This window comes from Andrena cerasifolii, chromosome 10 (genome assembly GCF_050908995.1).
Source record: "Andrena cerasifolii isolate SP2316 chromosome 10, iyAndCera1_principal, whole genome shotgun sequence".
NCBI lineage: Eukaryota > Metazoa > Arthropoda > Insecta > Hymenoptera > Andrenidae > Andrena > Andrena cerasifolii.
Window position 1 is genome coordinate 10,596,316 of NC_135127.1, and position 12,435 is coordinate 10,608,750.

General features: G+C 48.3%; 2 protein-coding genes and 1 long non-coding RNA gene across 4 annotated transcripts in view; 2 read left to right on the top strand and 1 right to left on the bottom strand.

Moving 5' to 3' along the window:
* Window positions 1-12,435, bottom strand: part of Ance-3 (angiotensin-converting enzyme Ance-3) — a 172,939-nt gene that overhangs the window by 33,835 nt on the left and 126,669 nt on the right. For both annotated transcript variants that reach the window (XM_076821392.1, XM_076821389.1), the window contains 8 exons: window positions 11,517-11,675; window positions 10,095-10,191; window positions 8,741-8,884; window positions 8,204-8,395; window positions 8,027-8,124; window positions 7,324-7,493; window positions 7,097-7,221; window positions 5,360-5,702 (listed from right to left, as the gene is read on the bottom strand). In XM_076821392.1, coding sequence (XP_076677507.1) covers window positions 5,360-5,702; window positions 7,097-7,221; window positions 7,324-7,493; window positions 8,027-8,124; window positions 8,204-8,395; window positions 8,741-8,884; window positions 10,095-10,170 — 1,148 coding nt within the window. In that variant the 5' untranslated portion in view covers window positions 10,171-10,191; window positions 11,517-11,675. The remainder of the gene's footprint in view (window positions 1-5,359; window positions 5,703-7,096; window positions 7,222-7,323; window positions 7,494-8,026; window positions 8,125-8,203; window positions 8,396-8,740; window positions 8,885-10,094; window positions 10,192-11,516; window positions 11,676-12,435) is intronic.
* On the top strand, window positions 1,948-4,483 carry LOC143373816 (uncharacterized). The gene is made up of 2 exons (XM_076821395.1): window positions 1,948-2,525; window positions 2,654-4,483. The coding sequence occupies exons 1-2, from the start codon at window positions 2,514-2,516 to the stop codon at window positions 3,944-3,946; spliced, it is 1,305 nt and encodes a 434-aa protein (XP_076677510.1). The 5' UTR covers window positions 1,948-2,513; the 3' UTR covers window positions 3,947-4,483.
* LOC143373823 (uncharacterized) lies at window positions 6,716-7,941 on the top strand. Its single transcript, XR_013086540.1, has 2 exons — window positions 6,716-6,846; window positions 6,998-7,941. It is a non-coding gene; the product is annotated as an uncharacterized LOC143373823 (long non-coding RNA).

Genomic DNA, 12,435 nt, shown 5'->3' on the forward strand with positions numbered 1-12,435 from the left:
GTAATCGCGAATTCTTCACGCGTTCCGCACGCTGCGACGCAACGGAATACAGAAACGGTAAAATCGAGCAAAGTTAGCTCGCGGCGCCTTTCCCTGATCTCGAGAACAGCAACAAGACTGGCGGAGAGATTATGTGATAGCCAGGTATCGTAAGTTCTCGTTTAACCTCCCCTCCACGAGAGTGGATACTCTTCTTCCGGTCTGGCAAATTCTACTGCTTGGATCAATATTAACATACGTCGGTGCTTGGCTATGTCGGTTCAGAAATTTAATCATCTTACATCAGCTGCTACTATACAGGACGTCCCAAAAATGAAATCAAGGGAAAACGATAGTAAAAAGTATTCGGAATTGAACAGTAGGTACACTTGAATGACTCTGAAGCCAAAAGAACCACAGAAACTTAGTGTTGCCTCCCATCAACATTGTACGCTTCTTGGAAGCGAAGCCAGAAAGGAATTCGCCTCTTTTGTGGCAACGGTGCGCGCTGTCGACAGCGCTGCGCGATCAGCTCGACACGCTGACCAGACAAATTGTCCTTGAGCCTAGAGCGAGACGGACTAATACAGACTAGTACCTATACAATAAATCTCAATATTACATCAGATATCTTTATTGACATCACCTGCGGATCTATTAAACGCGGCGCGATCGAACTACCAGTGATCGAGAAGTGACCGAGCATTATCTCAGCAAGCTCAACACTTAGAATAAGCTGAAAATTCTACACCACGTAGCTCACACATAATACACAGTCACTTTTGGAACACCCTGTACATACTCTCACTCGCGACAAGTAGCAACGTTCTCAAGTTCAATACTTCCAATAAAATTGCTCCGGAGCTGCAATCGATACAGCGAACTCTTCCAGTCGACTCTTTCCTCAACAAATCGATCCGTCAGTTTCACTTGATCTACTAAGATCCCCGGCACGCAGGCATTCCTCCATCCCCCCCGCTGTTTCACTTTCGTGGCCATCCAAGCGATTACCCGCGATCGCGATTAAATTTCCATCGTGACGTCCAGGAATCGTGTACTTTTCCCTTCCGCGAGTTCCTTATCTCGCCCGGCATTCTACAACGCTTTCGTGTACACACGCGCGCCGGAAGCGCATGGATTTCGGCTGGAGGCTTGCCTGAGGCCGCGCGTACGCGTAATTAACGTTCATCGACGCGTTGCAAACGCGGCTGTCGGGATCTACGGCGATCGATCTTCAGCGCAAACGCGGGCCTCATCCGTGGTGTACAACACGCCGGATCGTATATCCGACTGTGCCCCCTTCCGCCGGCCAGCTCTCCCTCTTTCACCTGTTTTCATTTTCTTCTACCCTCCCACCTCGCCGGGCCCCTTCCTTCCTCTCGCTCTCCTTGTCCGATCAAAGGACCTCGTCGCGGGCCAGAGGACTCTCGCACGGGAGTGGAAGCGCGGCAGTCGCGCGCTCGTCCTTCCGTGGGGACCGGAAACGGAGGGGGCAGTAGTCCTCGCGAGAGACTTCGGGGCATGGAAGGAGCTGAAGAGGGAAAGAGCGAGGAAGGTGGCGGCGGGGCTCTGTTTGTGCCGGGCGGAGTGGACAGGGGAACCGCGAATATTCGTATTCAGCAGCGTAGGACCTAGCATCTTTCAGGAATCGTTGAAATGCTTGATGAAGATCCTCGTGGTGTTAATGATGACGAATGCGACGCGGAGATTGAATACCTCGCTTCCGTTTCAGGGGAAAGCGAGCGTAGTTTTGGTGTAAAATTAGTAACTGCTACTTAAGATGCTGTTACCGTAAAGACTGCTGGTAATTTGTGTTTGCTTTTGATGAAGAAATATGATGAGCTTTTTTCCAGTGGTAGTGACTCAGACACTTTGAGGAGACAAGTGGATCTTACATAACCTGTAAAATTATTTCCACTTGAATCGTTTCTTCCTAGAAACTCCTATGACAAGCGTATTTCAAGCTACAACAGTGGATTCTCACAGCTGCTATCTTAGATCTTCAATCACCCACCTATCAAGATTAAATGTGCAACTTAGGCCTCATTACTATAGTCGATATACTTTAAAGTATCTTCACACCTAACGCAATTCCAACATCACCCAGCAATCATCCCACCACTTTTCACGTCATTTCAGTCCAATAAGCCTTAACGACAGCGTCACTGATCGGCTAGATCCGAGTTAGATAAGCGGAGAAGCCCGCGATCGGTAAACAATATCCTCGTGTATTCCGCGGCGAGCGTTCCTTTCACCCTGGAAGAGGTTCCGCGAGCGTGTACGCCAATGGGCGGCGGTTATGGAACCGGCGTCGTGAACCACCTAGGATTTAGAAAAATTCTATAACGTCGCGCGACGACGAGCGAGCGAACCCGCTCGCGCGTGTTTCACTTTTCCGCGAACGTACACACACGGGGGGCTGGCGCGAGCGATCCGCAGCCGGGGGAAAGCGGACTATAAAGACGGTGGCACCTTGGGGGGAAGTAACCAGTAAAGTCTGGACTTCGACCAGATATCGGAGCGCCCCGCCAGACATGAGAATTTTGGTGAGTACGATCCTGCAGATAGAAGAGCTAATTCCCAAGTCGAGAGACTCCAGTTCAGACATTCTTCTATACCGGACTCGCGATGGAACTTTGAATAACTGTTTCTAAACGGCACGATCGATCCCTAGATTCCGACGATATTCCTGGGCCTGTTGGCCACAGCGGCAGCTGGCAAGGCCGCGAAGGAAGCCGAGCCCAAAGAGTCGAATGTAGAGAAGAAGCAGGAGAAGCGGGGACTGAGTCACTTGGAGGGTGGCATAGAAGGCGGTGACATCGGCGGAGGACAAGAGATCGCTCTGTCTGGCGGCGATGGGGGTGGATACGAGGGTGGATACGAAGGTGGATACGATGGTGGTTACGGAGGCGGAGGTGGCTACGGAGGTGGAGGTGACTACGGAGGCGGTGGCGGAGGCTACGGAGGCGGAGGTGGAGGCTACGGAGGCGGAGGTGGAGGCTACGGAGGCGGAGGTGGAGGCGGAGGCGGCGGCGGGGGTGGAGGTGGCTATGGCGACGGTGGAAAAGTAAAGGAGATCACGATCGTGAAGAGCGTGAAGGTACCATACCCGGTGGAGAAGAAGGTCCACTACCCCGTGGAAAAGGAGGTTCCTTACCCCGTGAAGGTCGCCGTGCCTCAGCCGTACCCAGTCGAGAAGAAGATACCTGTACCCGTGAAGGTATTGGTGAAGGTACCAGTGCACATACCACAGCCGTACCCGGTGGAGAAGAAGATACCGTACCCAGTGCACGTGCCAGTAGAGCGACCGGTGCCCCACAAGGTCTACGTGCCCCAGCCGTACCCGGTGGAGAAGCAGATCCCTTACCCAGTCAAAGTGCCCGTACCGCAGCCGTACCCTGTAGAGAAGCCGGTGCCGTACGCCGTGAAGGTCGTGGAGCACGTACCCCAGCCATTCCCAGTCGACAAGCCCGTACCGTACCCTGTGAGCGTGCCCATCGAGCGACCGTACCCTGTCCACATCCCCAAACCGTACCCAGTACACGTGGAGAAGGCAGTACCCGTGCCCGTAGAAAAGGTGGTGCCCTACCCAGTCAAGGTCCACGTGGATAGACCCGTGGGAGTACCAGTGGAGAAGCCGGTGCCTGTCGAAGTCAAGGTGCCAGTGCCCGCACCGTATCCCGTAGAGAAGCCCGTAGCGGTACCCGTGGAGAAGATTGTGCCCTACGCTGTCAAGGTGCCCGTCGAGCGACCGGTGGCTATTCCAGTGTCGAAACCGGTACCCGTGCCCGTCGCCAAGCCGGTGCCCTACCCGATTAAGGTACCAGTACCTGTGTCGATCCACGGAAGCGACGGTGGCGGGTACGGTGGTGGATACGGCGGTGGATACGGGGGCGGATACGGCGGCGGATACGGAGGCTCAGAAGGCGAATACGAGTCCAGCTTCGGGGGGCACTCGGGGTACTGAGCTACTGAAGGCGCCATCGACGCGTGATGTCCGCGTGATCATGATCTAATGCTCGCGTCGGTTCTTTTCTTTCTTACAGGCCCGTTGGGCTTCATTTCCCAGGGCAGCCTAACGGAGGTGTATTTATTGTAACCGATCATTTTGGGAATGTCGCTGGACTGAGGACGCTTGGTACAATTTTAGGCGAGACACTCAGAGGCTTGGATGATTGGTGTCTTGGGGTGTTCGAATTTCTGGAGATGGGGGTGATATTAAAGGGACGATGGAGAATTGTAGAAGATGCCTGAATGTGGCTGAGATACCAGTTATTCAGCAGTGTTTCGTTTAAAATGTCCTCAGAGGGAGGTGCTTCAAGTTGAGGCTGTTCTTCAGCCAGCGACTCGTACTTACATCGTAGCATTTCGATAACTTTTGATACCTGAGTACCTAAGAAAGTATATTGTATACAGATTGTACAAAGATTCTGCTGGCGATCGTCAGTTGGTGCGACGAACGCCCCTATACCATGTCTTTCGCTTCTTTCTAATAAAACCAAAGAGCAAATGATGGCGTTTTAATTGGAGCCTTAGTGTCCTAGCTTATCCTTCGAAAGAATATCCTCCGAAGAGCGAGCAGCATCCTGAGTTCGCTACCAAAAGCGAACCAAGGCCGGGATTACATTTTCGAGGGGTTTCGTAACGATACTCCCGGGCGAGGAAGCGTCAAACGCGGAACAGGCGATGCCATCTTCGATTCCGCTTTCGCGATTCGCGTAACGCAACGTTACACGCCCGTAACGACGCTGTTTCCCGGGAAAATTCGAAAGCGACCGTACCTGAACATATAGAACGATTCCTTCGCCCTGGCAAATCCGTTAACGCGGAAGCGGCCAGGTAATTAGCGCAACAAAAACTGTCCGGCAATTACCCTGGCCGGAGTCAAAGAAGAAAGGGAAACTTTCATCAGCCTGCTGCGTGTAATAAACGAAACGACGATCGCGTAACGCGTCCGATCCGATCCTACGCAGTGATATCCCGAAAATTCGACATCCTAGATTGTACTTGTCTCTCCATCACGATTGACTGCTGGGAGAAAGCTTCTTTCTCCCGGGGCTCTGACGATTTAATAACTGAAGCCAGATGGCTTCTAATTGCGATCGCCAGAAGTGGGAAAACTCCCTTAATTCTCATCGAGGTTCGAAGTCACTGACAGCCTTGTGCTTCATTAATTATCTAGGACTTAGGATTTATTTTAGAAAACTCTTGATAGCTCAGGAATTTTCGATACCCTTTGTAGCGGGAAAGATTAGTTTCGAAATATTCTGAGTCCTGGGGTCGCTTTAACGAAATTCCCCAGACAGTTAATGGACTTATTAATCTTAGGTAACTGGACCATCAGTGACTGTAAGTAGAACCGGTGATATTAAGTACTCACCGTATGTAGGGGATGTTCGCAGGGATGTGGTACTTGGCCCCAGGGTCGAAATCGTCCTCTGACCTGAGAACTGGAGGCTTGATGCCGGCATATTGCTCCATGAGGCGGTGCCAGTGGCAATTGTAGTCCTCTCTGGTGATGTAACCGCGGAAGGCGTCCCATCGCCATCTGTCTATCGCGATGCTGAAGGGCAGCATCACCAATTTGTCCATCGCCAACGTGAACAGGTAGTTAATATCTGCCGTTGACTCGTCGATGTACTTGTTCCCTAGACTTAGGGTCTGGAGATGGCGAGGCGTTCCGATGCTGAGGGCCACGGCTTCGCCAACGGCTTCGTGGAAACCTGTGACAGCGAGAAGTCGTTGATAATATTAACTGCTAACATAGTAGCTAAGTTAGCTACGTAGCTAAAATTAAAATTTTGCAGGATATTCCCTGTTGGAAATTTTGTGGACAGGAAAGTGTGCACTCTGGTTGCCTCTGCCCCAATTGTAACTCGTTATCTTCAATTAAATTATAATCGATTTGTTCTTAATATCGTTACGCTCGCAACTCTCAGGTACAGTAATCTTTGGGGAAAGTGGCTACCAAAGGAAACGAATGAATAGTTATTCAATTGAGTTTGCGGAAGCGACGAGTAAATCTTTCGAGTTCTTTCACGCCTCAAGGGTGAAAGATAGAGTGTCGAAGCTTCTCTGTGTAACAGTCCGCTCTCGAGCTAATGCTGATTGGGTCTGCCTTTCAAATCGATCATCTCCAATCTGTATCTCCGTCACTGGAATATTCCTGCTCAATAAAAACGTACAACACAATTCTATCACCACCATCTTGGACCCAAAATTCTAACCACTTGCAGTTCAAGCTCGAGCTGAAAATCATACATTCCTAAAAAGAATTTCTCGTCCCCCTTCACCGTCTATAAAAGCTATCTCGACCCAGCGTTTATGGGGCCCCATGAAGCGCTACGGACAAGGTCGTAGCCGTCGTTCGCCGTTTGTCTCCATAGCGCGCTGGCAAGGCGAACGACCGGCCGATGGAACGGTGAAAGCGCGATTATACCATAATAAAAATATTTTAACGATCTCGCGTACAGGCTGTGGAGAGTATTCGCACATCCACTCGGACAGGCCCACCTCGTACTCGCGCGAATCCACCTCGAGCGTGTCGCTCTGGCTCTCGCTTTCGCGCTATTACCTGCAAAAGACGAAGGCGCGCGAACCGCCTACCGGAAGTCGAGCAGAACGCTTACGTAACGCAGCCGGTGTCGTCGTTTCTTTTTTCCCCGGCGTGGTTCTGTGGTTCGACGATTCGCCGAGCGTGCATACATAGTGTTACTCTTGGAAGAAAGCTCTCTTCTTCATTTTTCTTTCGTTCGTGCTCGACTTCCGGGGCAGCTTCGATTTAGATATTTCTTGATTGGTGAGGGGTAGTTCGCACTGATTTTTAAGTGGCGAGGACGTGGGACTTCGAGGCGAACGGGGAATCAGGTATTTGAGATTTTTTGGATCGTTGGTGGATATTCTTTGTTAATTATTCGCTGTAGGAACGATTAAGATGTAATTGGACAGAATGTATCTATTTAGAAGGAAAGCGATTCGATGACTCCATGTTGTTACACCGATACCCTTCTATATTTAGCTACCAGGGTGATCGTAGTTACAGCAAAGAGGTCAGAAAAAGGCTTAATCAGAATCAGCAATCGATGTCTAACGAGGGAATAATTTAAAATCTCCATACCTGGATTAGCGCCGTCCCTGAATTCCCGAGGAAGCCCGCTGTATCGCAGGAAGTACTGAATGTGGGCCATCTCGTGGTGCACCGTGATCAGATCCTTCATGGTAACCTTGGTGCACATCTTGATCCTGTCGCGAGCAGCGGGAACAATTAAGGCAGAGATGAGAAAAACCGATTGTCCTCCAGTCGCGTGTGGAGATTTAATGAACAGCATAATTCCAGGGAATTACCTGTAATCCAAGCGGTTGCAGAAGTCCCAGGCGGAGGCTTGGCAGATCAGAGGTCGATCGCCAGGGTCGGCGATTATGCTACCAGCCCAGAATTCAGGGGGCATGGCGCTCAGGTTCAAGGACAGATAGAACTCCTCCGCTACTCGAAACATCTCTATCGGTGTGTAACCCTTAATCAAAATAATAGTAGCAATAATAAGAAACGAGGCTGCATTAAATAGCAGAAAGGATAGAGGCTTCCAGATAAGATACTGAGAATAAAAAACTCAGAAAATGGAATAGAAAATTCGTTTAAAAATAACGAAGCCCCGCAATGCAGTGAAGGAGTGATAGGATTGAAAAGCATATCGATGAGAAGAAGCAGGTAGCCTTGCAAGGAACGTTTCTTAGAAGCATACGAGAATATTACTCTGAACGTTTGCCCTGTCTCTCTCGTGATTAACAGCCTGAGAGTTCAAAGTTCTGCGCAATAAATTCCCCTCACAATGGACAATGAAGAGAAAATAATCGCGACGGAAATAGGTGAGCGAAACACTTCAGAATTTCGCGAATCTTCAATTGCCTCACCGTCACTTTCGGCCGGTACCTCTGTTACCCGTTACTTTCGATTTTACCCGGGGAACAATAGGCGTGTGCATCTGAATTCGTTAAGCTGCCGAAGTTCGTTCCCCTGATAACGATTACGTAACTCTCGCGCTCTTACCTGTGCTTGCATTTCCTGCGTCACGTCCAAGTAAGTCTTTCCGGGATAGGGTAGGGTAACGTCGATGATGTTGGTCCACGATTGAGCCCAGATGTTACCTGTCGATATTAATCGCTCTTAATTACATGCCCGCACTGGATTCTACCCGATAACGAGCACCGGTTGGCGTGTCCGTACCGAGTATGTGAGCAGGAAGAGGAGCATGCACGCCAATCTTCTCGGGTCCGTACAGGTCTCGTAGCTTCCTTCTCACGTACGTGTGCAGCTCCTCGTACAGCGGCCGCACTATCTCCCAGACGTCTTCTATGTCCTGTTGCAAATTCGGAGACTCGTAGGGGAACATCCAGTACTCCGCGGCATCGGTGAAGTCTGGATAAAGAGGCAAACTCCTTTACTTCGCGGCTGGATTCCAAGTTAAACTGAAAGCACTTTGTACTTGCTGAAGGGACGCGTTGAACATGAAATATATTGAATGAGAAATATGTTAGTTGAATTTTTATTTCTAGCTTTATATTTCAGTGTGAAAAATTCTCTGGTTAAGAATCGATCAGTAGCTTTCTAAATAGTTAGGAATAACAGTAGGTCTGTCGCAAATATTCTCAAGCTACAAGTGATCAAGAGACGTCAAAAGAATTCTCTCATAGCAAAACAATTATAGCAACTTTTCAGCCGTCCGAGCATAATCCCCCACTTTTGCATCGTTCATCAACCTACTGTTCAGCCTCGCAGCTTCATTATTCAACGTGACAAGCTGCTGATAGAGATCCTTAATCCTCATCCCGCTGCGCCGCCTCCATTCAGTCCAAACGTACTGCAGCTCGTCCCAATCCCTGCTCCTCGCCATGATCAGCGATATATCTGCGAAGCAAGCATCTCCACTGTACAAGGGCCACTTTCCATCGGCGAGCAACGGCGTATAAACTATCCATTCCCCGGCGAAATTGTGCCGCTGATAATCGAACGTTTCCAACCGGCGCGTGTCTTCCAGCAGCTTTCACGATAATCGAGCGATCAATTTATCCCCGATGGTTTCTCGCAACACGTGTGATCTAAGCTTCGCGGAAATCGAGTTACCGCAACGATTACGGCTACGTGGATCGGTCCGGGCCCACGTTAAAAAGGACTCGAACCGTTCCTCGTGTCAATAGCGACGTCTCTGAGAGAGACTTAACTCGATGGCCTCATTCTGTTCCCCTGGATCATTACGTTCGTCGTAATGAAATCGAGTTACGTGTTCGTCCTTCCCGTGGCAACGATCCGTGACAGAACGATCTCCCGCGGGCGTGGAAAACGGGCGTTTTCCACGGGCACTTTTCTGGACCGCGCGATCTCTGCTCGAACCGCAGAGGCGCAGTTAAAACCGATTACGTGCCTTCCTATGGCAGTGTGTTACGCGTTAGTGTTATTACTGGCGGAATCTGCGAGGGGTAAATGAAGCATAAACCGAGGAAACTGGTCGGAGGATCGCAAACTTCCGTGTTTCTGTGCCGGAAGATTCTTCGAGCGTCGATTGTTCGGTGGAGTATTGGGAGCTCAAAGAATCTACAGAAAATTTATTCGAACATGTTGATTTTGACAGATTTTCTTTCTATTCTTATAATACTGATAAAATACACGAGGTCTCGTTCAGTTGATTCTAATTTTGCTACAGCAGCCTAAGAAAATAGCAACAGTTCGAAGACCTGAAATACACAGCTCTTCTTTTCGGTGTTCGAAAACAAGAGTTTCTTCCCCAACGGTTACTAAAAACAAAGTCCCACTGAAAATTGCACCGGGCATCCGTCCGACTGTACCGCAATGGGTTACGTAAAGGGAGCTTATGACTTGCGAGAGGGAAAAAAGAAGTTCGAAATAAGGGAAAAACAAAATAAGGAAACGCAGAAGGAGAGAGGACACGGTAAATTAACTCCCGATGAATTTTCATGAACGCGTTCCGATACGGCCAGGTGGTATATTCAGCATTCGATCGCGCTTCGCGATTAGAGAGAGGCACTTTCTTGCGCGTAATACTTGAAACAGAACGATCTCCATGCCGCGAAAATCGTATCGCGTTTCGTTGCTTATTTACCTGGGTACAGGCGCAGGCCACACCGGAAGGGGTCGTTGTACGCGCAAATGCTAGCCTCGTTGTACACCGCCAGCATGTCGTTGATCACACGATTGTACTGCAACAAATAAATGACATGCAAAAAAAGAAGGATAACTCTGAAACGTGTTGTTTCCTGCCTTACACCCTCCTTCACGTTTTTCCCTGCATTTCAATGGTAAACTGTTGGGCGCTTTCTTATTTCGCCGAAGGAACGATATCTATCCTCGTCTCTTACTTCCTATTTTCTTTCACGCGTAACGGGAGCCTGATTAATCGGCCTGGGAACAAGGCGGAAATGCAGACTCGAGGGAGTTCAGTGGAGATTAATAAGAGTAATTTGTTCGTCTTTTAAGCAGTGGCCTTTCGGTGACTTTAACGCGTGGAAGCGATGACGCGAGTTAAACTTCATTTCCTAAGCGCTGGCTCCCCCTTGGTCACTTCCTTTCTGTTTAGCATTCTCTGCGTTGCCTTTGAAACGGCTTATACATGTATAATCAATGTATCGCGTTTAATATCATATGAGAATAATATAGGAATAATTAGGAGATTATGTTTCTGCAGGGGGAAGCAAGTATGAAGGTCGAAAGAAATCCAGTATATAATAGAGTGATTCTAGTAAATTACTTTCCCGAAGCGGAAAAATCAAAATACCTACAGTTCAACCTGGATAACTCGAACATCGATAACTCGAAATCCTCTATAAGACCAACATTTTCTTCATTCCCTTCCGCTCCGCTGTAAACACCTCTACAACTCGAAACAAAACTTCCTTAACTCGAACTACATTTTGCATGTTAAGTTATTTATTTCACCTCTACAACTCGAATTTGGAAGAACTCCGACCTCTACGAGTCGAAGTTTACCTCAACATATGTATTACGAAATTTCGCAGAAAGATCTCCAAATATTTGGGGAAATGTTTTCTCTGCATTATTCGCGATTAAAAATGCTATTGATTTACAATGCACTAAAATACCAGCACGAATCAAAAGCACAATTTTTTTTAATATGTAATAAAGAGTAATATTTCGAGTATAAATTGTGTCTTGTACTTATTTTTATATAGGTATGTAGGTAATAAGTTGTACGTATATTTGATTATAGGTGTACGATAAACAATTGATCTTTAAAACTTGAATTTGTCTTGCTTTACGGTTTCAGAAGTCGAAAAATCAACAGTCGTACAAAGCCCCTATAAGTCGAATTTTCGCTTGTTGAACCTCTCTTACTCGAAAACTCGATAAGCCGAAACCTCTATAATTCGAAGACTTTTTCCCTCCCCTTGAGATTCGAGTTATCCAGGTTCGACTGTATTGTTTGCCTTCTTTAGCAGATAATTTTTCTATTTTCTATTATCAACAGCATTGAAGTTATAATAAATAATTCCTTTTCATTATTTACCCTGTCCAACTGGTCTGGCGGGAGGGCCGATGGTCCAACTACGGACAGATATCTGAGCCGTCGTCTGATGGCAGGATCCGCGATATTGTCCTTGTCGATCCTGGATATCAGAAACCAGGCCTGGTTCTGAAAGTCTGCATATATTCGCTGAGCCTCCAACTGGAAAGGAAACGCCTCGTTGTGATTGGAAATCACGTTGGGTCGTCTTAGCTTCATTGATTCGTGACTAAAACGCAGCGGGTCCTGTTACGCGCAGGTCGACAGTTTCTGATAAGAGCGCCAGGTAATCTTGTAGGAGGTAACCGTCCGTGCGGAACTGGTTCGAAACGCAAATCAACGAGCAAAGGGGTTCACCGTTACAGATAAAACGCCGGTATCAGAACCTTTCCCGGGATTACAGATAGAAGAAACAGTAAAATCAGACGGGAACCGCGGTGCAAGGCGCAGTTGCGTGCGCTTAGTTGCATAAAAGAAGAATACTCTATGGTATACAAGGAATTTTAAGATTCCATTAGCAAGGAAATTGCACCACATGGATTACCGAAGGAATCCCTGCGATTCTTTTGATCCTCACAATGCCTTTGAATTCTTTAGAAGCAGGAACTATAAATGTATGCAGACTTTGAAATCAACAACAATTTACAGTGGTCAACGGGGAAGTATTAACACCCCTCAGCACGGTAATAATAAAAGAACCAGCTTTCTTTCATCCCTCCCATCAGCGACAAAGCACTCCATCCACGCGACAGGTTGAGCAACGCCGATGGAATCTCGCGTTAAGCCAGCGTCTAATGCAAAACTCAGCTATGCCTGTTTCCCAGAAAGGAGAAGAAAAGGAGCCCCGATGGCCAACGCTCGTCATTATCATCACGCGACTCGCCTAGCGGATTTCGTGTTGAAGGCTGACGATTTCCGTTCT